Source organism: Poecilia latipinna, unplaced genomic scaffold (assembly GCF_001443285.1).
Source record: "Poecilia latipinna isolate Pla-1442-1.1 unplaced genomic scaffold, P_latipinna-1.0 Scaffold86, whole genome shotgun sequence".
Classification (NCBI taxonomy): Eukaryota; Metazoa; Chordata; class Actinopteri; order Cyprinodontiformes; family Poeciliidae; genus Poecilia; species Poecilia latipinna.
Window position 1 is genome coordinate 61,591 of NW_015112702.1, and position 23,826 is coordinate 85,416.

A 23,826-nucleotide genomic window follows, 5' to 3' on the forward strand; every position below is an offset into this window, starting at 1 on the left:
GAGAGAGAGAAAAAAAAAAATATATATATATATATATATATATATATATATATATATATATATATATATATATATATATATATATAATGCATAAAACTAATACTTTTCTAAAAACTCAACACACATTTAATTTAACAATAAGCCGTATCATAATCCAACTCAAAAACTATTGGCAAGAAATTGTTTACTGCAGTTACCGATTTCTTATTTTTGTTTCATTTAGTTTTTAAGGAGTTCTGGTATAGGCTGGGCAGTTTTATTTTCTGTTGTGTACCAAAAAAATAAATAAATAATTAGAAAAGAAGCCAAGCAGACAACAAGTATTGAATTTGCCACGAACGATTCCTAATCATATGGCAAATTCAAAATGTGCCTCCAGGCTAGAAAAGCTGTTTCAGTTACATCAGCAGGTTTGTACTTACAAATCCATAACCTCTGGATTTCCCCGTCTGCCGATCGGTGATAACAACAGCCTCCTCGATGTCTCCAAACACTTCAAAATACTTTCTCAGGCTGGAGTCAGTGGTGTGATAAGGAAGGCCTCCCACGAAGATCTTGGTGAAGGTAGTGTCTTTCTGTGCCGAGTGCATGATTTGTGGATTAAATTGTCCCGGTCGGAGTTTTTCTTTTGGGGTTAAACTAAACGGGAAGGAAACGCGTGTGGCTGGTCGGTGAGGTGGTGTGACGGACTGGCAGAGGACCTGAAGCAGGAGGAGGACACCTGTTAGTTTGTTGTGAAGCTCTCCCAGTTGTCAGCTCGTGTGACACAGAAACTTAACTCCACCCACATCTGCAGACCACCACTCAGAGTTCAGGCTGCCTACTGTCGCACAGCTGCTGCAACAGTGGCAAGGACACTCAATGGAGGCCAGAGGCCTGGAACGCTTTAAACATCGACAAGGAGTTTTTGTTTTTTTTCACTCTGATAGAGTTTTTCAAACTTTGCATCTCGGTGTATAAGTGTAAATCTGTTCAGCTTAAGATTGTTATTATTATTATTGGAAATGCTACAATTTACTCTGTTTAAAATTATGGATGCACTGCTGTAAACATACATTCCCCTAAATCAGGGGTCTGCATGTGACCCACTACTGTAGCTTTTAGTCCAAAAATGCTAGCGAATAGAGCAATGTTCGAAAATACATCGATAATTGTAAAATACTAACCTTAGCAGTTTTTCAGTAGTGATTTTTAATTAACATTCCCAAAAAAGAAGAGTAATAGTGTAAGGAATATGCTTTCTTATCATTTTTATCAATATGTTCCAGAATATACATGCTTTTGAATTATTTTAAGTAATGTAATACTAAATTTGAATTTAAGAAAATGTATTAGGCCTTAAAACAAATAAATGTGAAAAAAATGACATATAGATAGTACAAATACAAGCTATATTGTCTTGAAGCGCCATGTTGCTTTTGTGGCTCTAAAAATGTTTTTAGGTTGACTGAGGGCAAAAATGACAACTGCAGACCAAAATATTTCAATACGTCAAAAGTCCTATTCATTTCTTTGTAGAGATCACAGACAGAGAGACAAATGAGATAACAGACTGGGTGATGGATGGACAACATACAGACGGACAGACTGATGACTGAGCAGCCGGATGGATGGTGGATGGAGGAACAAATTTGACATCTTTTATTAAAAAAACAGCAACATAAAAAGCAGTCTGACTGGCATAACGTCTATCACGCAAATAACGGCACAGGGAATAAGGTCTTAAAATGCAAAATTTGTTCCACCTCTAATTGATGGCTGTGTCCTGAATGTCTGAAACCACACATAATGAAGCATTATGCTCAAACAGCGATGCTTTTTTTCTTTTCTTCTTTTTAAATGAAGAGACAACACACAAAAACTGATTGTAAATGTTCTATTCTAGAACACTGTGTACCAACAAGATACATTATAAATACAATTCTGTACAATAGTGTAAATACTATGTTCAAATACATTTACATTAACAACTCCTTATTAGGGAGAGCAGCTTTGTTCTCTTCTTTAAAGTAAGGTCTTGGGTTTGTTATGTTTAAGTGAAATTGCAGCTTGATTATTTTTCTGGACAGGTTATAACTTTCATTAAAAAAAAAAACTTTAGAGGAAAAGTAATCTTCTTACCTTAATAAATCTGTTGTTTCTAAATATTCATCCAATCCACCATGACAGGAAGGATCGTATTCTGCATTTCACATAAGGTCCATACTCTTTTGATATGATTTATAGCTAATTATACAGGGGGTGTCTTTGCAAATAACACAATAAGGCATATATTTGTATATCCAGGCTTCTGAGCAATCACTCACAGTCGTCAGGGTTACGAACGTTTAATCTGTCCTGTATGGAAGACAGTCGGAGAGCTTCCCAAGAATCCTTTCCAGTGCAACCTTTTCTCATTCAGTCTCAAGCCGAACGGGATTTATTTCCTCCACAGTGTTACAGTACATCAACAGGGTAATTCCTGCCAGCGAACGCTGAAAGCTGCTCCCAGGTTTGGCAGATTTCTCCTGTTTCAACTTTACGTGGCATTGCTCCTACAGATATGGCACTAAGCTTTACGAGGACATGTCGATTTATAGTGAGGGTGTCCATGTGTAGATACAATAGGAAAAAAAAAATACAACATAACACTTGTAACAGCAGATATGGAACCGTAGTTCTTTGGTTAGCCCTGACGTAACATATTGACGTAAATATCAAAAGTTTATGAACAGTAGTACATTCTTAATCTTCGAATCCCAGATCACTTCATGATGAGCCTCAGAGAGGGTCGCGTTCTGTAATACAAAAATATTACATATATTCTTCAGAAGCAATGTAAGAAAACTTAGGCGGATAATATTCCCAGATAAAAGTCGAGTCCTCTATAAAAATATGAGCATATAGAAAACTCAGATATGTGCATAGTGATTTTGTTTGTTTTTTCAGTGAACAGCAACTACAAAAAATACTTCATTAAATGCACAGGTAAGATATGCCTTTGAGCAAAGCATCCACACAAACAGCACATCAGTGGTCAGAAGTTAGCCGTCGGGGTCAGACTCGGGACGTGAAGGAGAGGAGTCACTCCTGGGTCATTCACATCCCTCAGAGAGCAAGTTCTTCTTTGGGTCCTGTTTGATGAAAGTCTGGGGTTCTGTTTCCATGGAGGGAGGCCCTCTGGTGAGCCGAGATGGTTTGACAAACACACCGTGGCCTGGGGGACAGCGGAAGTACACTCTGCCTTGGACAGTCCCGTTGTGCTTACCTAGAGAAGAATATAAGTGCTTACTAGTATTAAGGAAAGAGTTAATGCAGCTATGGAAACAAATTTGAGATCACTTATAATTATCAGTTTCTCTGATTTTACTTTTTATATTTATATGTCTGAGTAAAATGAACATTGTTCTTGTATTCTATGAACTACTGACAACGTGTCTCTGAAAATCAAAGCAGAAATGTGGTATTTTTTTGCAGAAAATGAGAAAAAAATAACAAAAAAGATGCAGTGCTTTCAGACCCCACATAATACAAAGAAAACAAGTTCATGTTCATTTAGAAACAACAATACTTCATAGTTCAGCAAATCAGTATTTGCTGGAATAACCACGAGGTTTTCAATGGGGTTCAATGCAGTGGCCTCTTCATTTTTTTTTTCTCCAGCGCTGTATATTAGTAATGAATATAAAAAAAATGCTTTCTTAAATACTGAATACATAGTTTACCACAACATGAATAGCAACTTTCATTGTAACTTTTTCTATTGGTTATTTTCGCTTTGGAAAAAAAAAAAAAAAATTACAAAAATGTTTTTAATAAAAAAGTGTTGTAGAGTCAGAATGATGTGTACTTAATAGAGGTGTGGCGATCGATCGGACACCGATCATAATCGGCCGAGGAATGTACTGCCACTGTTGGTGAGCCAGTACATTTCTCTCTTCTCCCTTTGAAAACTAAAAGTGTGCCTTTAGTTGGGCCATGCAGTTTCAACAAAAAAATAAATAAAATAAGAACCACATGTAAACCGGTAATGTTAGAAAATTAATTTCGCTCCGTGAACGCAAACATGTTACTTACCCATTGCCACATCCAGCTTGACACCAATCCAGATCCCCTTTGCGAACTCCACTCCTCCTACATAATAGACTGTTCCTCTTCTCTTCCCTACCCACACCTGCTCCCCAGGTGCCATCCAGTCAGGAAGCTGAGCTACAGGGGTGCTCTCATCCCCGCTGGAGTCTCCGGAGGGCTCTGCGCTGCTGGGGTTCGGACTGGGGCAGGGGCTCCCGTGAGGCAGATCTCCCTGCGCTGGTTCCTGGATAGGAGGCTCTCCTCCCGCTCTTTGAGCTGGGCCAGAGGATCGCGCTGTTGGTAAAGGTTTGATTTCAGACGCTGACGCTGGAAGTGGGAGTGATGTAGAGGGATCTTTGGAGGAGGAGGTCAGGGTCAGGCCTCTATCGGGTGCAGTGATTGGGGCGTTTAACGAAGTGCTCGGTACTTTCGTGTTGGCGCTAGACACAGCTATGCTGGCAGGGTTTGCGACGTTAGGACATCTGAATATTACATTGTCAGTGTCAGACGAGAGCTGATTGTCATTGTCGTGAGTCTTTACATGTTCTGGTTCCTTCGGGTGGCTTGTAGAAATTTCCAAACCATCCTGTCCCCATTTCTCAGTAAAATGAGCCAAATCCCCTTCTCCAACACTGTCATCAGCCCCTTTAAAGTCAGTGAACTCCTGGCTGGTGCTGAGGATACAATTATGAGGCAGTGGGACACTGTGCTGCTTACTTGTGCAGTTAGGAATAGTGACAGGTGAAGAGGGTGGATGGATGAGCTGTTCACAAGCACCACACGCTGAAGGAGGCTGCTCCACGTTGCCCCCTGCTGCAACACTTTTGGTCTGTGCAGAGCTTCGCCCAGCAGGGTCGTGGGACTCTCTGGAGGGACAGCTCAGGTGGTCGGAGCTTTCACTGGTGCTGAAAGGCACGTCGGACAGAGTGGCATTGGATTCACTGTGGGAAAAGTAGCCGCTGGTGCAGCTGCTGGCCGTGGGGCTTCGGGACACGTCCCTGTCACCGCTCCCACCTCCACACCGGCTTCCCTTCGAGTCAGAGCGAAACCCGTCATGGCTCTCCAGAGTGGCGTTGTATATCTCAAAGTTTGCAAAGTCCTCTGGGATGTAACTCTGGTAGGTGCTTTGGTCCAGTGGGCCCCGATTTAGATTCAGAGAGACATCCGCGTCCTCGTCCTCAGAGTCGTGCTGATCAAAACAGAGGCAGTAAGACAAAAGTGGAACTTAGCTTATGTAGTACTGTGATCTATGTAATCAGTCAGAGTTACAAAGAGGATGGAGGCCATGAAAATAGTCAGTGATGATGAAATGGAAACATGATTTATGGATTCTGTCATGCAAGAACAAGTGAGGTCATGCGTTCAACCTGAAGATTGGTGTTTTGATCTCCTATACTAGTTTTTTGGGGGATGGCAAAAATAGTGACAATCCCACTATTACACTGTGATTGTGATTAGTTTTTACCTTTAATCTGACATATATCCTGTGCAATTAATCTTAAAAACAAAACAGTGTTACCAATAGAAAAATACAGGAATTAATCTCTTGTCCATTCTAATGAGACTTGTTTGTCAGAATAAAAGCACCTTTTGAAAATAACTGCCTATCAGCAGGTACTGAGCCTACATTTCATTAACCCGATTGATTAGATTTACGATTATTGATCACAGGTATGGAATTGAGAAGACTAGATATGATTGTTTTTTCTCTCAAACAGATGTTGGTTTTAATTTTGAATCATAGAATGTATGTAACATGAAAGGTGGCCACAAAAATATTAGCTGTAAATATGATTTCTCAACAACAACAAAAAAGAAAAACAATCTGATATTCTTGGTACCTCTAACCTCCTCCTGTCTGCATGAGCTGTAAATGTAAATTTATGATCAACCACCTAAAAATGTCGCCGAGTTGTGTGACTCATAGTTCACAGAATGACTCGTGTAGTAGCAGCAGCAGCTCAGGGAGCAGCTGAGGCTCTCTAAGTAGAGTCAATCAAAGTAAGAACACAGTGTGACGCCACTGTCGTAAGCAGCTAATGAGCCAGCATGTGTCAGGAAAGTGCAGCTGTATGTTTACGGCCCGCATATGTATGTTGGTGAAGCACTTACAGCAGTGAGTGACTGTGTGCGGCTGAGCTGCCTGCTGGTGACAGCGGAGGTGGGGGTGGAAGGCTTGCAGTGGCCCTCGCTGCCTGCCCTGGGTCGGCGCCAGGAGCAGGGAGAGGGGAGCAGTGCAGGGCTGTCCACAAGTGAGCGCATGCTCTGCAAGATGGGTCAGAACGACAGCACACGCTTCACACTCACACAGCATGCATGGAGCGGGGTGGGCTGGTTACACAGTTAGTGCCATGCAGTTTACTATTTCACAAAAACAGTGCATGAAGTGCCCTAAATTAGAGGTGCAGGAGCGTTTTGTTGCAATAAACATGCAGAATAGTGCAAATATGTTACTGATTTATTTCTTGTATTTTGCGTCCAAAAAATGATAAGTTGTAATTATTAATCAATAGGTTGTCAAGTTAATCTTTGGACTTTTGCTGATTTAAAATTTTTTTTTTATTATTATTTTCAGTGAAAGCATTTGACAATTTTCAGACAAAAGAAGTTTCCTTCGTAGGACGCTCAACTAAGACTGACTCAAGTCCCAACAACCATCAGGATGAGCAGATGTTCTGTTGTTTCACGCCAAACAACAGAGATGCTTTTGGTAAAATGAATTGTAGTTTATTTAAAGAAATGCGACAAAAAGATACAATTTGTATTTCCTCAACTTAATCCAGCCACTTATGAACGATTTAAATTTTTATACACACACTGATTTTAAATTGAAGTCATATGCACTTCTCTTGTCAACAGTGTGCCAGAAAGTTTGACAACAGTAATAAAGTTTGGTCTTGGGTGCCTCATTCTTTTCATTAGACCTGCTGAGCAAATTTGAGCGTGTTTATCGAAATTTTATATGACGTCTTTGCCTCAAGATGTGTATGAGATACAGATGTTGCACAGGTGCTTATGCTCTATAAAGAGTTGTAACCTATACTATAGAGCATTCATTCTGATATTTACATCTGTGGAGAACTTATTATATAGGAAAAAGAGTAAATAACCTGGCAAAGTCCAAAGAAAAACTTTCAGCGAAGCCTGAAGACCTACTGATTATGATCAGTTTCTTAGCTTAGCTTAAAATGCTACAAATGATGTATCAATGTAATGCTGTTTAGTGTTTTCATTCAGCTGTTTTAAGACTGCTTACATCAAATTAACTTAACATAAACCTAATTTAGGACACTTTACCAATAAAAACAAAATAAATCATAGTTATTTCAATTGGTCAGAGCAGTCACATACTGGAACATTCAATAATTACAAACATAATCACACAAAAGACTGCAGGCAGCAGGATTTTTGTTAACTGAAGAGAATATTTTTAGCTTCGAGTTATTCTTTGGCCAATGGGATATTCCAAATAATGTGGAGGATCTTTTCTTTCCGTTCGCCTTTTTCTTTTTTTTCTTTTTTTAAAAACAAGTTTAAAATGGAATTTTAATGGGGTGCCAGGTGAGATGTAAAAAGTCAGGACGGACAAAACAATGATACATGGAGCTGAGGAAGAATCAAATGGCGTAAGGAGGAAAATATAAGACATGAATCCTCAAAGAAACAGATTGAAGTCATGCCCTCTTTACCGTCATTCCCAGCAGCGGCCGAGCCTCCAGTGCTTTCTTTGCCTTGTTCTCCTCTTTGACAGGAAGCAAAGACTTGAGGAATTTGGGTGGCTGAGGGGAAAGAGCTTTGAAGGGGCTGGCGCTGAAGAAGGTGGAACTCTCTGGACCCGATCCTGTGTGGAAATATTAAATAAATGATCGTTTTTGTGCATGTTGTCAAAATGCAGTTGACGTGGCTGACTTTGTTCTGCTTTACCTGAGTTCTGATTGTTTTTAATGGGTGTGGTGCAAAGGGAGACATCTTGAGGGTTGCAATTGGAGCTGTCCGCATGATCACAGAGCTCCTATGCAACAATACACAGTCCCAGAAGATATCATGAGGTTTATGAGGCATTTTATTCACTTGGGTTTAGCACAGAATTATTTGAAACATTCAAATCGATCAAAGAATGTGTCTCAGCAAAAGTGTAATCATTTTCCAATAAAAAATAAAAACAGTTATAACTTTGTTATAATCTCTTCAAATCTCCTGATACAGATTTCTTATTTTTGGATGTACTTTTACCAGCACAATAATAATAAAAAATGAGTGCTTTAAATGAGGTTAAGCCATGCCTGATGAGTCCTGCCATCTTCATCCTCAGTCAGGTCTATTTTACTGCACGAAGACTGCGGACAAAGGGAAAAAAAGTGACTTCCTCACACCATAAATTGCATGTGTTCAGCTGCAAAAGGTTGTGTTAATTACATGCTGTACATTTGGTGTGCTTGCGCTCCTTCGCAAATGTCTCCCTTTAGCTGCAAGCGCTTCCTTCACCGTCACAGCCTGCGAAGAAACACAAGGACAGATCTGTTTCTGCTGCTCTAGGCAGATCTGCAGTCTGTGATCTTCTGACTCTTTATGAACTTATATATAGAGAGCCTAATGCTGTTAATGTCCAGGCAAAAAATAGCAGCAGCAAAGTACTGGTCAAGGCAGTTTGTTTATTTACATTGAACTTTAAAAGAGAATCAGCCTCCAGAGCAAAGTTTTCTTGAAAGGATGACTTTGCACTGCATTTAGAAAGTGTGAAAAGGTGACTAGATAAAGATGTCTATTCATATCCAAATACAGCTTAAAGCCTGGTCATAGATTAAATTAGCTAACCAAGCCCTGACCTTTAACATCTTTGTTTAGGTTCAATTTAGACAGGATATATGAGTTAAAAAAAATGTCAAGTTTTTAACCTTCTTTTCTGGGAAATTGAAGGACCATCCAAATTTAAACAGCCAGCAAAAAAGTTGTCAATTTATTTCCAGTGTTCAGGGGAACTATGACAGGCTGAAGAGAACACTGCCAGTCAGTTCACCACTTCACCATTTCTTACTTTTGGACTTTGGTAATTTCCAAGATGAGTACAAAAAGCAGCTTTCTGGCACAATATATTTCATACTGATCACATGTCAATCTGAACCGGCCTTGAAGACATTTCTCCAACAACCGATGACTAAGAAATTTCCTTTGACGAACACAACCAAATGTGGCTCTGTGAGTCTAACAGATATCTCTTCTCCTTGTCTTTTCATAGGAGAAACGAAAACAGAGCTCGAACCACGATCACTGGAAGTAGCTTGTAATATACCACCTTAAGCAAATAAGATGCTGAAGATGGCACAATTCAAATAGAATTGAGTTCTATTTGAGCTTTTGCTTTTTCTTTATTTTTTGCTGAATTACTAACAAAGTAATCCAGCATCATTGTTTGTGACTGTGTTTCCAAACTATCATACAAGAACTGTTTGAACAGTGTATGAGAGTCTTATGGAGCAGCAACTAAGTAAAAATATTACAGCATTTAAACAAAAAAGGGGACTAAAAATAAATTATTTTACATGCAGTTCTAAACAATCAGATATGACTTTCTGTATGAGAGGAAAAGGCAGCACTCTTTCAGCCCACAGCGTGCAGTGGGAGGTGGGGAAGCACTTCACCACCAATAACTCCTGACATTTCATTAAAATGACTTTAAACCTTAGGGACAGTTTTGAAACCTGTTTAAATCTTGGTGCATCTTGACACTTGTAAATGTACCTATGAGATGCACAGGAACATTTTAACTCAGTCATCTGCAAAAACTGCATTCAGCTGCTTCAGTCCAAACTGTGGTTTACATTACCGGAATCAGCTGAACCAGGTTACATTTGTGACACCTGTGTGTGTCAGAGAGTAAATCAGTGTGTCTCATACCTGTCTTAGTCTCTCTAAGCTCAAAATGTTCTCCACTTCCAGAACCCCTCTGGTGTATTTCTCTATGTATGTGTCTCCATCCTGAGTTTCTTCACTGTCGCCTCGAGCAGCCATGAGGGCTAAGGTTTCTCTCTCCTCTGGCTCCTCTGATGCCTGAAGGGACAGGAGAGAAAATGATGATAAAGATAAAACTCTGAGCCTTTAGTAATATGTTGAGGAACCTCAATATGGTTTTAAATTCATGTATTTGTAAGCATGACTCAGCGCCGTACCTTTGGTATGTTGGAAACAATCTCATAGATGACACCGCAGGAGGAAAGCATGTTCTTTTGAGACATCCTCCTCTTGAGACTCTGAGTGAAACTCTGAGTGAAACAAACCAGAAGCATAAAACACAACTCACCACAGGAAGCCTCCATGTTTTCGACCTCTGACCCATTCCCAGAGTACTGACCTGCTTGTTGTAGATGTTGACAGCAATCCTCTTGCGGAGGACCAGCTCCATGGAGGACGGGTGGCTGAGCTGCACGGTGGCTTTAATGATCAGGTAGATGCGCTCGTTGGGTGACGTGACCCGGTTGAGGTGCACAGAGTCGTGGATCGACGAGTCCCAGGAACACACAGCCAGCACCTGGTGGGGCACAGGAACCGAGTTTTTGATACATGCAGTTCCAGAGACAATCGCACAGAAGGAAGCTGTGAGTGGCTAACAGCTCGTTCAGAAACACGGAGTTGGGTTTCTGAGTGTGATTGTACTTTTAGGACAGTTTCACATAGTAAATATATCAGAGATAACTGCACAGTTTTTGTTGGGGTTCAGTTTTTTTTTTTTTGTTAATAATAAAATTAAAAATATATTCACAACATTAAAATGTTTACAAAACATTTTTCTTCCAACTCAAAGGCCTTTTTCTGTATTTGCGCCACCAGAGGGCAGTATATTCACTGCTCACCTCCTCATTGCTGTGTCTGATGATAGGCAGGTAGAAAAACTGGCTGCCATGCTCTTTGGGCAGGATAGAGTTAACTCCAGCAGTGTGTGGTCCCGTCAGCTGCTCATTCACTGTCAGATTATCCGCTGGCGGAAAAAACCAACAGCAAAAAGAAGAAAAAAAAAAAAAGCTTAGAGTTTGGAAAGACAAGGAGGAAGCTGTGAATAAAGTGGTTTTATCCTCACTCACCATTTAAATCCAGAAATAGGACAGGAATGTGAGCCTCCATCCCTGCAGGTGGGATCCTATATGCAGATTAATATAGTTAATGCTTGGAAAAGTCAAAAGGGTACATCAAAACTAAATAGAGTGTGTGCGTATTTTTCTTTCTTACCAGTCTGCAGGAGCTCCGGGGATGCCGCTGCCAGCTGCCGGCACCAGCACTGCGTTCCTCTCCTCAGTCAGGCCGACCCACTGCTCCACCAGCCGGGCCTCCCTCTCCACGTCCTCCTCCGACTTTTCTGAAAACACAAAACCAAGAACAGAGTTTTAATCGAAACGTCACTGATTGCTTCCCTTTCGGCCGCGCAAGTCCTCGAACCGACCGTGTTTGTTGATGATTTTCTTGATTTGCTCATCAAGATACTCCCGGCGTTTGATGAGGGCGTCTGACCAGCGCTCTCTCACGCAGTTCAGGTCTTCCTCCTGGAGCCAGACAGAGAATCAATGTCAGCTGGCTAAATGGGGCAGATGACCTGCTGCAGGGAACAGGCTAGTGCTTCCCTAGGTGAAGTGAGTGCTTACAGGTCTCACTTATCTGAGTACCATTACTCTTTCTTGATAAAGCATTCACAATTAAGAAATAAACTGAAGGTGTTAAAATTAAAAGCACATGTTACTGCATGATCGACAGTGCCTTACAAAGGTCTTCATGTCCCATGAACCTTTTTTGTCCCTTAACAACACCTCTCAAGGTCTTTTATTGACGTTCTATGTGATAGACCAACACAAAGTAGAGGATAATGGTGAATCATAAATTGTTTGGAAACATTTCTTGCTAAGTGTGGAATACATTTTGCGTGGCAACAACTTTGCATGTCTGGAGACCGAAACTTTTCCCAATTCTGTAGCTTTAAAAATATCTGCTGGTCAGTAAGACTGGGTGGAAACTGTCTGTTCACAACAATTCATTTGTTAGTAATTGGTTTTAGGTCTGAACTTAGACTGGGCCATCTCACACATGAGTATGCTTTGACCGAAACAAATGGCAAGAGTTGCTGTCCTGCTTTAAGGTGAACCTCCACTCTAGTTTCAATACTTTCTTGACTTGAAACTGGCTTTTTGCAGGATTGCCCTACCAAAACCTTTAGTTTAGGTGAAAGGACACATTGTGGCAGGCTTGCAGTTATGCTGTGCTCCTTCTAATTCAGAATAAGGAATTAAAGCAGTTTTCTGTGACATGTCCAAAGCTCAAAATATTATTTTATAAAATAAACCCTACTTTAACGTTCTGTCCAGTGTTATACCTGACCTTTCTGCTATGCTCCTTGTTCTATATATTGACTAATGTTTTCCAACAAACCTCTGAGAACTTAAGCAAAGAGCTTTATTTATACTCAGAGAAACTTCCACTATGCATTTACCTATTTACACATCTAGGGGTATTACAGTAAAGGTGGTTGAAATAAACTTTATGTCACTTTTCAAATTTCTATAATAAGAAAAGACTTTAAAAACATACATTGATTTCTTTCACTTTTTAAATATGCACACGTTGTGTTTGTCTACAACATTAAACCCACATTAAAGTTTGTGGTCGTCTGAGTTAAAAACAGTCAAACAGGTAAAAAATACTTTTGTTTGAAACCCTTCTTAAACCTCTAGTAACCCATAAACGTCAGTCGCACATTTGCATGCCCTCCTCGTCTACAATTATTACCCTGAGTCCTACCTGATTATAAGGCACATCGGTCTGCCATTGTCACAGAACCACAGACCAGACAGCAGTGAGCCGATTTCCATCTGCAGCACGGCTTTTTACTCAACAGACCTCAAAGCCAAACAAGTTATGCCTCTGACATCAGCACACTTTCACCATGCAATGTGCAGTAAATAATGCGGCCATGCAATGTCGATGGGTGTAAGCGAGGGTTGTTACTTCAGCTATTCAGCGGTGACATGCAATAAGTGGCATCAATGTGCACGTCCTGAAGTGGAAAGAAAATTGAGCAAGGGATGAGACCCTGGCAGACATGCTGCTCCGGGTGTGCCAGCTCAGCCGCGGGTGGAGCTGTTTTTCACATCAACAAACTGCTGGTGCAATGGATAATTACAGCGTCAAAAATCATCCACATGTTTACAGATGCCGTTTAATAAAGCATGTTTTTTTTTTAGTCAAACGAGGGAGTTGCCTTTACGAACACATGATCAATTGGCCTCCCTCATGCTGCGTAGTGAACTATGAGGTGGAGAACAGCAGCAGGAGGAGACATGGAGGGTACCTGATAACTATCCATATCGTCTTCCGCCTCTTTCTGGCAAGGGGAGAGGACACTCAGTCAAAGGTGAGGAAACCAGAGCAAAAACTAGGAGTAAAACTAGGAGCAAAACATCTACAAATCCCAATTATTTATTTTGTTATTATAAAAGATAAGACAAAAATGTTGCTTAGGACACAATGGTGAATTTGTAACAAAACTAAAATTGTAATGACAAGCCTACTGTACTGACAGCCTGCCTCTGGGAAGTCAAGGAACAAAATGAGAGCAGCACTAATCAATAGTCCAGCAATTGGAATCTGCAAAATTTCTATTTTCGTTTGTGGTCGATAATCAGCAGGTCTAATACTTGGAAATTGGATTCTTATATATTAAATGGCTTAAAATATCCTACTACTACTTTTGGTATTATAATGGGAGCGTCAACCAACAATACATACTTTGATACATTTTATATTTTATTTAATCAGTCAAAGATTGTAAACGTATGCCAATAAGTGTCCCTAATGGTATTCAGACAAAAAAAACAACAACATTCAAGTAATAGGGAAAGCTATGTTACTATAAAACATAATTAGAGAATAAAAATAAAGGAGAAAAAAGTAAAATATATAAAGAAATGTGCAGAAGTAAAGAAAATATTGACAGAGTATTTAAATAATATATACATAATATTAAATAATTTATGTTAAGAATATATCAGAAAACTGTCAAATTGGAAGTAATGAAAAACAATGGTAAAACCAAGTCTAAAATATTAAATTAATTAAATATCCATTAAATTAGTTAAATATCCATTGCCATGTGAACTAAATGTTTTAAAAAAAATTTCCCCCACACATATAATAGTGTATCTTTAATGATTTATAACCAGGTTTTGCTTTTTTTTTTTTTCCATTTGATTTTCAAGAAACCATGTAAAAGTAAATTTTTTTTCACCCAGATTGAAAAGCCTCTTAAAGGCAACACAGAGAAGCCAGAAACCCTGAAAGCATTAACAGAAAATCCATGTGAATCTAATACAGGAACCCAGCAGCACACCCGAGTTGCTTTTCTCCAATGATATAAACCTACACAGGCTGATTCAGCACGATATTGTATAACTCTGGCACAATGTGAGCATGCTGTTCTCAGACAGATATCTGCTTTCATCCCTTTGCACACCCTCCCATTGATGTCAAGCCTATTTAGTCCAACACATGTACAGGCTGTTCAGACTTTAAAAACGTGCTTTTCACAGACCTGGTAGCTGTCCAGTGGTCTTTGCAGCTTAGTGGAGCGAGCCGACACGCAGCCGATCGACACAGACAGCACAGCCTCCACCAGCAGAGGCAGTGTGCCCGAGTTCTGTACCGGCTTCACACACACCTGGAGTCTCCTGGAATGACCCTGCTCACACAGACATGTTGCACGTGTTTGCCGTCGCTCCGTCAGTCTTAAGATGAAGTAGGATCCCCTCCCTTATCTTCCTCTGACCTGTCTGAGTTGGAAGATGCCTCCCGTGCTGACGTCCTTTGAAGGTTGCAGCTCCACAGACGTGTACTCCCCCTGCTCATTCAGCTCCTGGATGGAGATCCACAGCTCGATCCTGCGAGACACTTCGTTCCACCTTTCAACAAGCAGCAGCAGCAGCAGGGATTGAGCCTGGTGTAAAGTCTGAGCCTCAGGTATTACCTTCAGAGGCCAGGAGGCCCATAGTACCTGTCTCGGAGCGTCTGGGTCTTTGCCTCCAGAACGTCTAACTCCCAGGGCGCACGGCCGTTCCCGGCACAGCGGTGGCCCCACACTTCGATAGCCAAAGCACCATCTGATATAAACTCCAAAAACTCATCTGTCACATGCACAACATGGTCCTGCATGAAACAAAAATGTTTTTAATATTAGTTTAATATTAAAAGGGAAATAAGAGTCTTTATTTTGTCTAGTGTAAGGAGTTTTTTTTCCCATACTTTGGAGTGATCAAACTGGACTGTAAACTGAGAATCTGGGCTTCGAGGGGAGGGAGCATCTGGGCTGACCATGGGAGGAGCCACGGTGGGCTCGCTGTGCTCCCAGAAGGTGTACTGACAGAAGACAAAGTTGGACAGGTTGAGCGGCAGTCCCGTGGCCTCCTTGATCCTCACCTGCAGCGGCGAGGAAAACAAACAGGATGCAGATTATGTTTGCTGGTAATCCCAGTAATTAATCCTTAGAATGAAATGGCAGATGACCCCTATATCTCTCTGGTTCTAGAGGTAAAAGGTGTCTTTTACCCTACAGGTGAGCCTTCTGGCCATGTGCACAATCTCCCCGTTGGTGTCCATGACCTCATAGCAGCTGCTTTCACTGGAGTTCTCCGACGAGTCGTCTCCCCCGGAGAGGCGCTCCGGTACCGATCCGCTCACCCGCATGAGCTCCACGTGCAACCTGCCTGCTACCTGAACACAATGACAAAAAACATGGTTTTCAAAGTAGAGCAAAAGCAAAACTTTCCGCTGTATAACAAGCATATGTGTTTGAACAACAGGCTGCAGTGCATAATTGTAAAGTGAAAGAAAAGTCATAGATGTTTAAGTATATTTTTACAAACGAACTACATTTACAGTCACAAGTCTTCTGGGTATGTATATCTGAGCTTTACACATTATGAAAAAGTCAATATCGTTTCTTTACAACTTCTTTGCAAGAAATTTGCATTATTATTTTCACCTCTCCCTGCTGGCTGATGATTGGGACAGCATATTGTAATTTGACATCATGGAAAAGGCACTCTAGAAAAATATTGGCCACGCCGATCAGGTTGTGGTTCTCTTGGCCCTCGTAGAAAGAATCACAGCTCTTTCTGTTTGATTTGTTATGCTGTGAAAAGACAGAAGAAGAGTCATTTGTCTCTTTTTTTAATCTGATGTTATGCTCACTCCTTCTGTATTTTGTTTTTCACCTGTTCCTCTTTGCCTTCTTTCCAGTCTCTGTAATGGTCTCTCATGTCGACCAGTTTGTTCTCCAGCTTCTCAATGGTCCACACCTGGGTCCCCTTTCCTTTCCTACGTACCTGAATGGCTGGCTCGCTCACGATTGCTCCACGCTACATCAAAAATAGATAAGGGTTAGGATCTGAAGTGTGTCTCTTAACATTTACATATTCGTCCTGACTTGCAGTCCGCACAAAAAAGGTGGCGGTATTTTTAAGAGGTGGCGCTCAAGAGGTCTGACCTTGCGGTTGGCACTGAGGTTGGCAGCAGGAATCTGAAGGGTGACCTGGTAGTCGGTGAGTTTGCTCATTTCCTCAGCCAAAAAGTTGGCTTCTCGCACCAAAGTGTTGGCCTTGACGACCTGCTCCCTGAGTCGAGACAGACTCTGGCGGAAAAGCTCGTCCCTGCCTCACAGAATGTGTCACAGACATACAGACAGCTGATTAGAACAAAGCGTTCATTCATGAGGTGGAAGAATTATGATGTTGTTCATACAGAAGATGAAAGTGTCTTTGCAGATATATTTAAATCTATAGTAGTCAAACGGAAATGTACTTGGCAATTCAGCTGTTTGGAATCATCTGAAAGAAAAAAATCTGACTAACCTGGACAAAGTTGTTTACTAACTTGATTTACTTAGTTGTTGCATCCCATATGAAAAAACAGTAGTGATATATAAAAGTTGTGTCTATATTTGAGGAGAAAAGGTTGAACATTAGCAATTCCACCACTTCTATTTGGGGAAGTTTTAAACTGTGACTTTTCTAACCTCCTGTAGCAATTAGCTGTGCTAGAGGACAAATGCTAGCATTGTATACAAGAAGAACCAACAGTATGTTCAGTTTTAGCTATGACTTTTATTTTTACCACATAAATCTTCTTCCGCCTCTTTCTGCTTATGTAATATTGATGACAAGTCAAGTTGCTATGCCCATTTAACACCACAAGGAGGCAGTGCAGCAGGTTTGTCTGCATGTGTTTCATTCCATCTTTGGGTCAAACTCTGCTCACCGTTCCTCTGTCCACAGCCTCAGCTTGCCGTGGGGAGTGTGTGTCGGGTAGGCGAGGCGCTCGCTGCTGTTTCGGTGGTACTGCTGTGTCTTCTCCGGAGACAGCTGTTGCCGTAGCGACTCCAGCTCCCGTTCATACATGAGCCTTTGCTCCTCGAGAGCAGTGCGCTTCTCCTCCAGGTACTGCTTCTCCAGCACCTGGACCACATTCTGCATCGGGTCTGTGAATGTGGACAGAAACAGATCTTGTATTCCAATGCGTAACATGAAATAATACACTTTCTTTGTTGTAGTTTGCAAAGAAACAGATGGCAGAAGTCGGAAAAGTAGAATATAAAAGTCTACAACTCAAGGATGAATTGCGATATTTAAATAAGAGCTGCTGCATCGTCCTAATCATACCATTGTTTCCAAGAGTCTTCATTATGACTTCCATCTGGGCAAACTCATAGCTGTAGTCCTGCTCGGAGGAAGCCTCGCTGGCCGTTTCCACATCTGCCTCCACAAAGCTCTCCCTGGGTGAAGCTCTCTCCAGCTCCTTCAAACGGTCCCGCCGCTTCCGTTTCGGCAAATTGATTCTGAAAGGCAACGCAAGACCCAATCAGTCCCTTTCACGACTCACGACCAACCTTTCACTTTTGCCAAAGATAGTTTATGGATAAATGTATCAACAACCCCCTTTTCATGCAAAAAGTCCAGTTTTTGATCTTTCCAAAGGACTAAGACAGCAACCGGTAAAGGTTTTAAGTGACATGCAGTGTATCCTGTGACGCACCAAAAATGTCTGTCTTTGATTTGTTGATTTCCAGCAAAACCATCAAAAACATCCTGATTAAGAGACTGGAGGGGAAGGTTGGATCAAGTGGATAACAGCAGCATAAACTTGTTTATGCCTTTATTTTCAGTCAGTTATTATAACGGAGCTGCAAAGTCCACATCAAACATGCAGCTGCCAGAGTCCTCATCAAAACAGAGAAAAGAAATTAAAATGTACTTCTATTTCTTTTATGTGATGTGCAAACTATAATATTATTTGTTCTTATGTATTTTGCATCTTGCTGTAATTCTCTTCTTCCACGTTCCTTTATTTTCCCTGTAAGGTACTTTGAATTATCTTCTGCACAACTGGTGCTACGCAAATAAACTTGCTTTGGCTTGCCTTTTGCTTTCACAACTATTAACATCTGGATTACAGTGAAGGACTCCATACCTGAAGAAGTGGTTGTTTCCCCATAAGATACGATCTCCATGCCATAGGTGCACCAAGGAGTCAACCACTGTACCATTCACACAGGTCCTGCAGAAAACACAAACATGTTAGTGGAGTTTCTAATCTTCATCTACAAGTAGGGAAAAATGGAATAGTTCAGCAGAAACCATCATTTTGCGAGAGGGAGGAAGACAAAGCTCCAGTATCAAAGTGTAGGAGCAGTTCATAAGCTTCCACAGCAGTGAGGTCATGAGAAACTCTGCAGGCCAGTCATCCATAGCGCAGACAGATAGGCAGAGAGATAGCAAGCACCCAGTTAGCCTTTACAGTAGCTCACCTGGCGTTGCCGATGGGCACCAAGGTGACATCGCCATCTGGGCAGACGTCCAGGGCACAGTGCTCCGGCTGAATCCCGATGCCAAAGAGCTGGATGTCCTGAGAGGTGTCTGCACCCACGCGGGTGTGCTCCTTCACACAGATGGAGAAGATATTGATCAAAGCAGAACAGCAAATCTGATTTAAACTGATGTATTAACCCATTGCATGAGAACATTTATAAAAATCTTAATGCAACAATCAATCCCTTACGTTGGGGAAAGGGAAAATTCAACGAGGAGCAGATTTAAGTGGGGTAAAAAGGGGAGAAAAAAAAGGCCTGTGCAGAGAGGGCACAAACATTCCAGCAAACAGAGGATGTTCTAGCCCATTTCACATCGCCTTAGTCATTCCTCACAGATACGCCGGGCTGGACTGCAGAGGCCAGACAAAGGGCTGTTGTTCTCTACGCCATGCAGACTGTTTTCTCACATACTTCTGCTATTACAGGTCCAACTAGCTGTTTAATGGTTCCAGGCCTGCTCTTACTGGACTAATTATTTTACTCTCTCTTCTATCTGAATAAATGACTCAGTTGTATTTTTTTTAAGGGAGTTTTGCCTCCTGTAGCAAATGTTGCACCAATGTTAGGATGTTTTTACAGACATTGTGCATGATGATGTAATACTTGATAACACGAGTGGGTTGTCACTATGTTTTCTAGCTCACTCTCGGAAAGAAAGAGCTAGAAAAATCAGCTGTTGACCAGAACTGGCCCAATTTCAGATGATCGGCAGGTTGGGAAACTCATAAAATCTGATCTGTTGGTGAACGCACCAGACCTGATTTCTAGCAGGCTGGCGGGAACAACAACACTCTTCACAAATTGAGGCTATGAAGAAGACTGAAAGTTAGCAATTTTAAGTATCACAGAGGAATTTGAAAAGAAACCAAACAAGCAAAAATGTTTAAGAAAGTTCTAGAAAGAACTTCTAGAAAGGAAGCCAGCTTGTTTTTAAAGGAGGCATGCTAGCTGTTCTTGTCAGGCTAGAAGAAACAAGAGCAAAACTCTTTGGGTTTGGTTGCTTATTTTTGCAAATTTGTCAATTACAAAACAGAGTTATTTCTGCTAACCACACTAAATATCCCATGGTAATGGCAGTTTGAAATATTTCCTTAATTTAAAAATGTTCTTAAAGCAGCAAAAATATATTCTATAACACACACACACAGGCACAGAGAGCAAGATGGCAATTTTGTTCATGATATAATGAACAGTTATAACAAGAAGACTGCGGAGAACTATTTTTAGAGCTTTTTAATTATTGTTTTGAAAGAGAAATCGGATTACGTTAAAGCTGAACAAAAATTGGAAATCTCACATTTGCTCGCAATTGCTGAGCAAATGCTACTTTAATCTCAAACTCTGGAGGTGACGGTGTCGTGATGGCAAAGACAGAGGAAACAGTTCTACCTTCAGATAATAAACCAGCAGCTCGTTCAAGGCAGGATCAGCATTCAGATTGACCAGGAAACTCTTGTCTTCTCCCACTTTGATTCCCGAGGTCTCCAAAGAGATACCCATGCTCTCCAGTTGCTTCTGTCGCTCCTGTAAACACAGATAATATCAGTGCAGCAGTGAAAGGCAGAGTCCAGCTGCTGAGGTTCCAGTGACTCATATCCATACAGTAGCAATCTCCTCGGTCTTCCTGAGCTTCTCTTCCCAGGTGACTGTCATCTCCTGAATGAGTTTCTCAGATTCCTGCAGTTTCTCCTTCAGCTCAGGTGCCTTCATGGACTGACGGAAGAGTGAGTGGGAAAAGAATCGGATCACGATCACTGTTGACTGGTGAACAGAGTCGCAATCTGTGATGGGCCACATCTCACCTCTGCCTGAGACAGCTGAACTCGAAGCTTCTCCACCTCCTCCCTGAGCTCCCTGATGATGCGAGCGTTGGGATCTTCATTCACCACAGCATGGTTGACAATCCTTTTGGCCCTGTCGGCATAACGCAACGTGGACAACGTCTCCTCGTAGTTATCAGCAGCTGGACTCACTGTGGCGATCATGGCTGTCTTACTGTTCCCACCAAGGTTATCCTGAGGTCAAGGTAAAAATACTGTTAAATATGGTGACACACAAGTGCCAAACCTCTCTTAAAAAAAACAATTTAATGGCGTCAATAACTAGTTAAAATATATGGAGATCTACAAGTGTCACAATTCCTTCAAAGCCATAGCAATTACTTTGTAATTATATTCACAATTTGGAAACCCAAAAGTGGCAAATTTCTGTGGGAGATAAATACTGAAATTATTTTTGGTCTGTCTCAATAATGACTTATAATTATGAAAGTAAAAAAAAAAAAAAAGCTGCAATTGATCTTTTCAGTCTGTCAGTAATTCACAAAAAATGTGAACTTGAACGTGCTACAATTAAATGAGATATAAATCATAAAATACACTTTAAAATGTCCCAGCAATTAATATGAAGGTCCAAAAAAGACATGATAAAATCATATGTAGATGATTTTTTGTATATATAAATTTAGCTAATTTCAAGTCAGACTAAAGAGTCAAATCAATGAGATTAGGTGATTTCACAATGAACTTACAAATTAATTATGAAATAACTACAGAAATTGTGAATTTTTCTGAATCAGTGTCTCATTTGGTTTCTAAACTATTTATTTGCACATTTAAAATGATTAAAGTATTAATATAAATAAATATTATCTATAAAATTACTAAATAATTTATATTTTATCTTTATTATTACACGTCTGAATGAATATTAAACTGTATATTTGTGTGTGTTTTTTTTACATTCTGGCAATTTGGCACTAGACGTAATTATGGGTAAATGTGTTTATATATCCTCAGTCTTATTTTAATAAAGACAAATTACACTTGTATTTATATTATATAGGTGTTTTTTTTTTTTTTTTTACTTGATAATGTTTTTGCTACGGAAACTTTCAGATAATTATACCAATCAGTTCTTAAAATGTGTAACAGCGGAGGGTTCAAACCTTCAGCAGCCAGGTGAGGACAGAGTCTCTGTAAGGCACAAACTTGGCCTTCCCCTTCCCCGCAGACTGATCGGCCAAAGCAGAAATCACACACCCCAATGTAGTAAGAGACCTAAAACAACACAAACAGTGCAGTCATCCAGTAAATAAATTCTCCTGACATCTCATAATAATAATCAACACATAATCAACATACTTGTTTATATTGCTGCCTTCCTTGAGTCGCTCGCCGGCAGCTCCAGTTTTGGACACACGCTCACTTCCTGCCAGGTCAACCAGACTCATTTTGCTCACTTTTTCCCCTGAATTCTGTTTGAGACAGATTTAAAGATCCAAAATGTGTTTTTTGAAAATTAAAAAAAACAAAACAAAAAAAAAACACAGCCACAAAGGCGTGAGAGAAGCAAAACAATACAAACTCCGGACTGCAGATCATAGAGTGTTTGCGTGACGATTATGCTGAAGACGGCGTGTGATCGACTGCTCTCCTCGTTCATGTTGGTTGCTGCGACTGTGCGTGACTTGTTTCCTTCAGACATTAACACTTCAATATCCTAAAGGGGGGGGGAAATCAAAAGGAAATAATGACGGAGAATGAATGTTTTTTTTTAGTCAGCGTGCTCAATAAATTCAGAGACTAATTTTAAGACTTCTTGTTATGACTGATGTAAATGCTGGAGGTTTTCACATGAGGCGTTATGGCATTTCTTCAAGCTTGGGTCACAACAGGCAGTAGAAAATCCACTGGACCCAGAACAGGCAACACAGAGCCCAGAGGAACAGGGTGGAGACGTTTTAACGTCACAGAGGAAGGACCTGCCAAGGCCTGGCATATAAACTGCATGCAACCTCATTACTGTAGCCACAGCAGGGATATGTCTCATTACGGCTTCGACATGGGAGGATTTTAAACTAAATGGTTATTCCGTAATAAATCAGCGGTTTGATTACACAAAGGTATTTCTGATGCACTTTATGAATCATAACAACATAACCAAGTGGATTCGGCTCTGGCTGTGTCACGACTGCACAAAAGAGAAAGACAAACCTCAAAGTTGGTAACAGCAAGTTGCGAGAGGCCGTCCACATATGGACCCAGAACTTTGTGTTCCCTAACTTTGAGGGACTGGCGGCTCCTGGGAAAACAGAGAAGGTTGGAAGGAATCAGGAGGGCAGAGGAATTTAGTTATTTCAAAAACAATGGGAGAGCTCTTATGACAAATGTATCGACTCTCCTTTCATTGAAGACCAAATAATATAAACTCGTCCTAATGACGTAAAGGCACATTAGACCGGACGTCATGTCAAAGATCATGCCGTATTATGTGATTACGCGACGCTTTGAGTCAACTATAGATTATAGCTTCAGTATGTCAATAATTGTAAACAAAGAAGCAACAGAAACATTGTGTGCTGCATGACTCTCTGCAAAATACACATTGTGAAAGAGTTTGTCTGTTCTCGGAAATTACAGAAAAATTGGTCACAAGCAGCGAGGTCTTTGAAGTGGACTTCGCTTTGTAAAACACAGGCGCAGGAGTTTGCAGCAGATTTCAGTCAAATCAACAAAACCCAACACCACAAGAAGCAAAGGGTGTAATTTTGAGGCTCGGTGGTAGGGGTCTGTTTGTGAAGATTGTGGCTGTACTAATAAGTGTTTGGCGTTTGACGGACTGACTCGAATAAAATGTTTCTGTGTTCTTTTGAAAATTCAGAATCTTTTCAGCAACATTATGCTACATTATGGCTCTTTTTTCTTCTTCATGAGCTTACGTCCTGAAATCATGTTTTTGTCTCAAGGTTTTTGCATTCTGTTTAAATTCTCCATACTTATAATAAAGTAGCAATCAAAATATTATTAGACTTGCTAAAGTCACATAATCTATATTGCATATTAATATTTAAAGTTAAGATTTATAGTTAAAAAGAAATA

At 40.6% G+C, this 23,826-nt stretch overlaps 2 protein-coding genes across 6 annotated transcripts in view; both read right to left on the reverse strand.

Moving 5' to 3' along the window:
* The window catches only part of rbm24b (RNA binding motif protein 24b), an 11,232-nt gene extending 10,485 nt beyond the window's left edge, over positions 1–747 (reverse strand). The window contains exon 1 of the mRNA XM_015022032.1: positions 423–747. Within this exon, the coding sequence (XP_014877518.1) occupies positions 423–590 (168 nt within the window). The 5' untranslated portion in view covers positions 591–747. The remainder of the gene's footprint in view (positions 1–422) is intronic.
* A 1,085-nt stretch (positions 748–1,832) lies between these two features.
* Positions 1,833–23,826, reverse strand: part of kif13a (kinesin family member 13A) — a 43,039-nt gene continuing 21,045 nt past the window's right edge. For 2 of the 5 annotated variants that reach the window (XM_015021931.1, XM_015021923.1), the window contains exons 7-40: positions 22,942–23,029; positions 22,313–22,447; positions 22,090–22,202; positions 21,894–22,005; positions 20,749–20,961; positions 20,549–20,659; positions 20,336–20,470; positions 18,884–19,014; positions 18,547–18,633; positions 17,739–17,914; positions 17,338–17,557; positions 16,568–16,730; positions 16,296–16,439; positions 16,064–16,213; positions 15,628–15,792; positions 15,325–15,498; positions 15,077–15,228; positions 14,852–14,984; positions 14,618–14,764; positions 13,379–13,411; positions 11,483–11,582; positions 11,272–11,398; positions 11,127–11,182; positions 10,899–11,023; positions 10,400–10,576; positions 10,218–10,310; positions 9,946–10,098; positions 8,467–8,544; positions 8,334–8,387; positions 7,975–8,062; positions 7,740–7,891; positions 6,163–6,315; positions 4,057–5,239; positions 1,833–3,247 (exon numbers count right to left, since the gene is read on the reverse strand). In XM_015021931.1, the coding sequence (XP_014877417.1) occupies positions 3,075–3,247; positions 4,057–5,239; positions 6,163–6,315; positions 7,740–7,891; positions 7,975–8,062; positions 8,334–8,387; positions 8,467–8,544; positions 9,946–10,098; positions 10,218–10,310; positions 10,400–10,576; positions 10,899–11,023; positions 11,127–11,182; positions 11,272–11,398; positions 11,483–11,582; positions 13,379–13,411; positions 14,618–14,764; positions 14,852–14,984; positions 15,077–15,228; positions 15,325–15,498; positions 15,628–15,792; positions 16,064–16,213; positions 16,296–16,439; positions 16,568–16,730; positions 17,338–17,557; positions 17,739–17,914; positions 18,547–18,633; positions 18,884–19,014; positions 20,336–20,470; positions 20,549–20,659; positions 20,749–20,961; positions 21,894–22,005; positions 22,090–22,202; positions 22,313–22,447; positions 22,942–23,029 (5,494 nt within the window). In that variant the 3' untranslated portion in view covers positions 1,833–3,074. The remainder of the gene's footprint in view (positions 3,248–4,056; positions 5,240–6,162; positions 6,316–7,739; positions 7,892–7,974; positions 8,063–8,333; positions 8,388–8,466; positions 8,545–9,945; positions 10,099–10,217; positions 10,311–10,399; positions 10,577–10,898; positions 11,024–11,126; positions 11,183–11,271; positions 11,399–11,482; positions 11,583–13,378; positions 13,412–14,617; positions 14,765–14,851; positions 14,985–15,076; positions 15,229–15,324; positions 15,499–15,627; positions 15,793–16,063; positions 16,214–16,295; positions 16,440–16,567; positions 16,731–17,337; positions 17,558–17,738; positions 17,915–18,546; positions 18,634–18,883; positions 19,015–20,335; positions 20,471–20,548; positions 20,660–20,748; positions 20,962–21,893; positions 22,006–22,089; positions 22,203–22,312; positions 22,448–22,941; positions 23,030–23,826) is intronic. The other 3 variants (XM_015021939.1, XM_015021947.1, XM_015021955.1) reach the window with 3 other exon arrangements.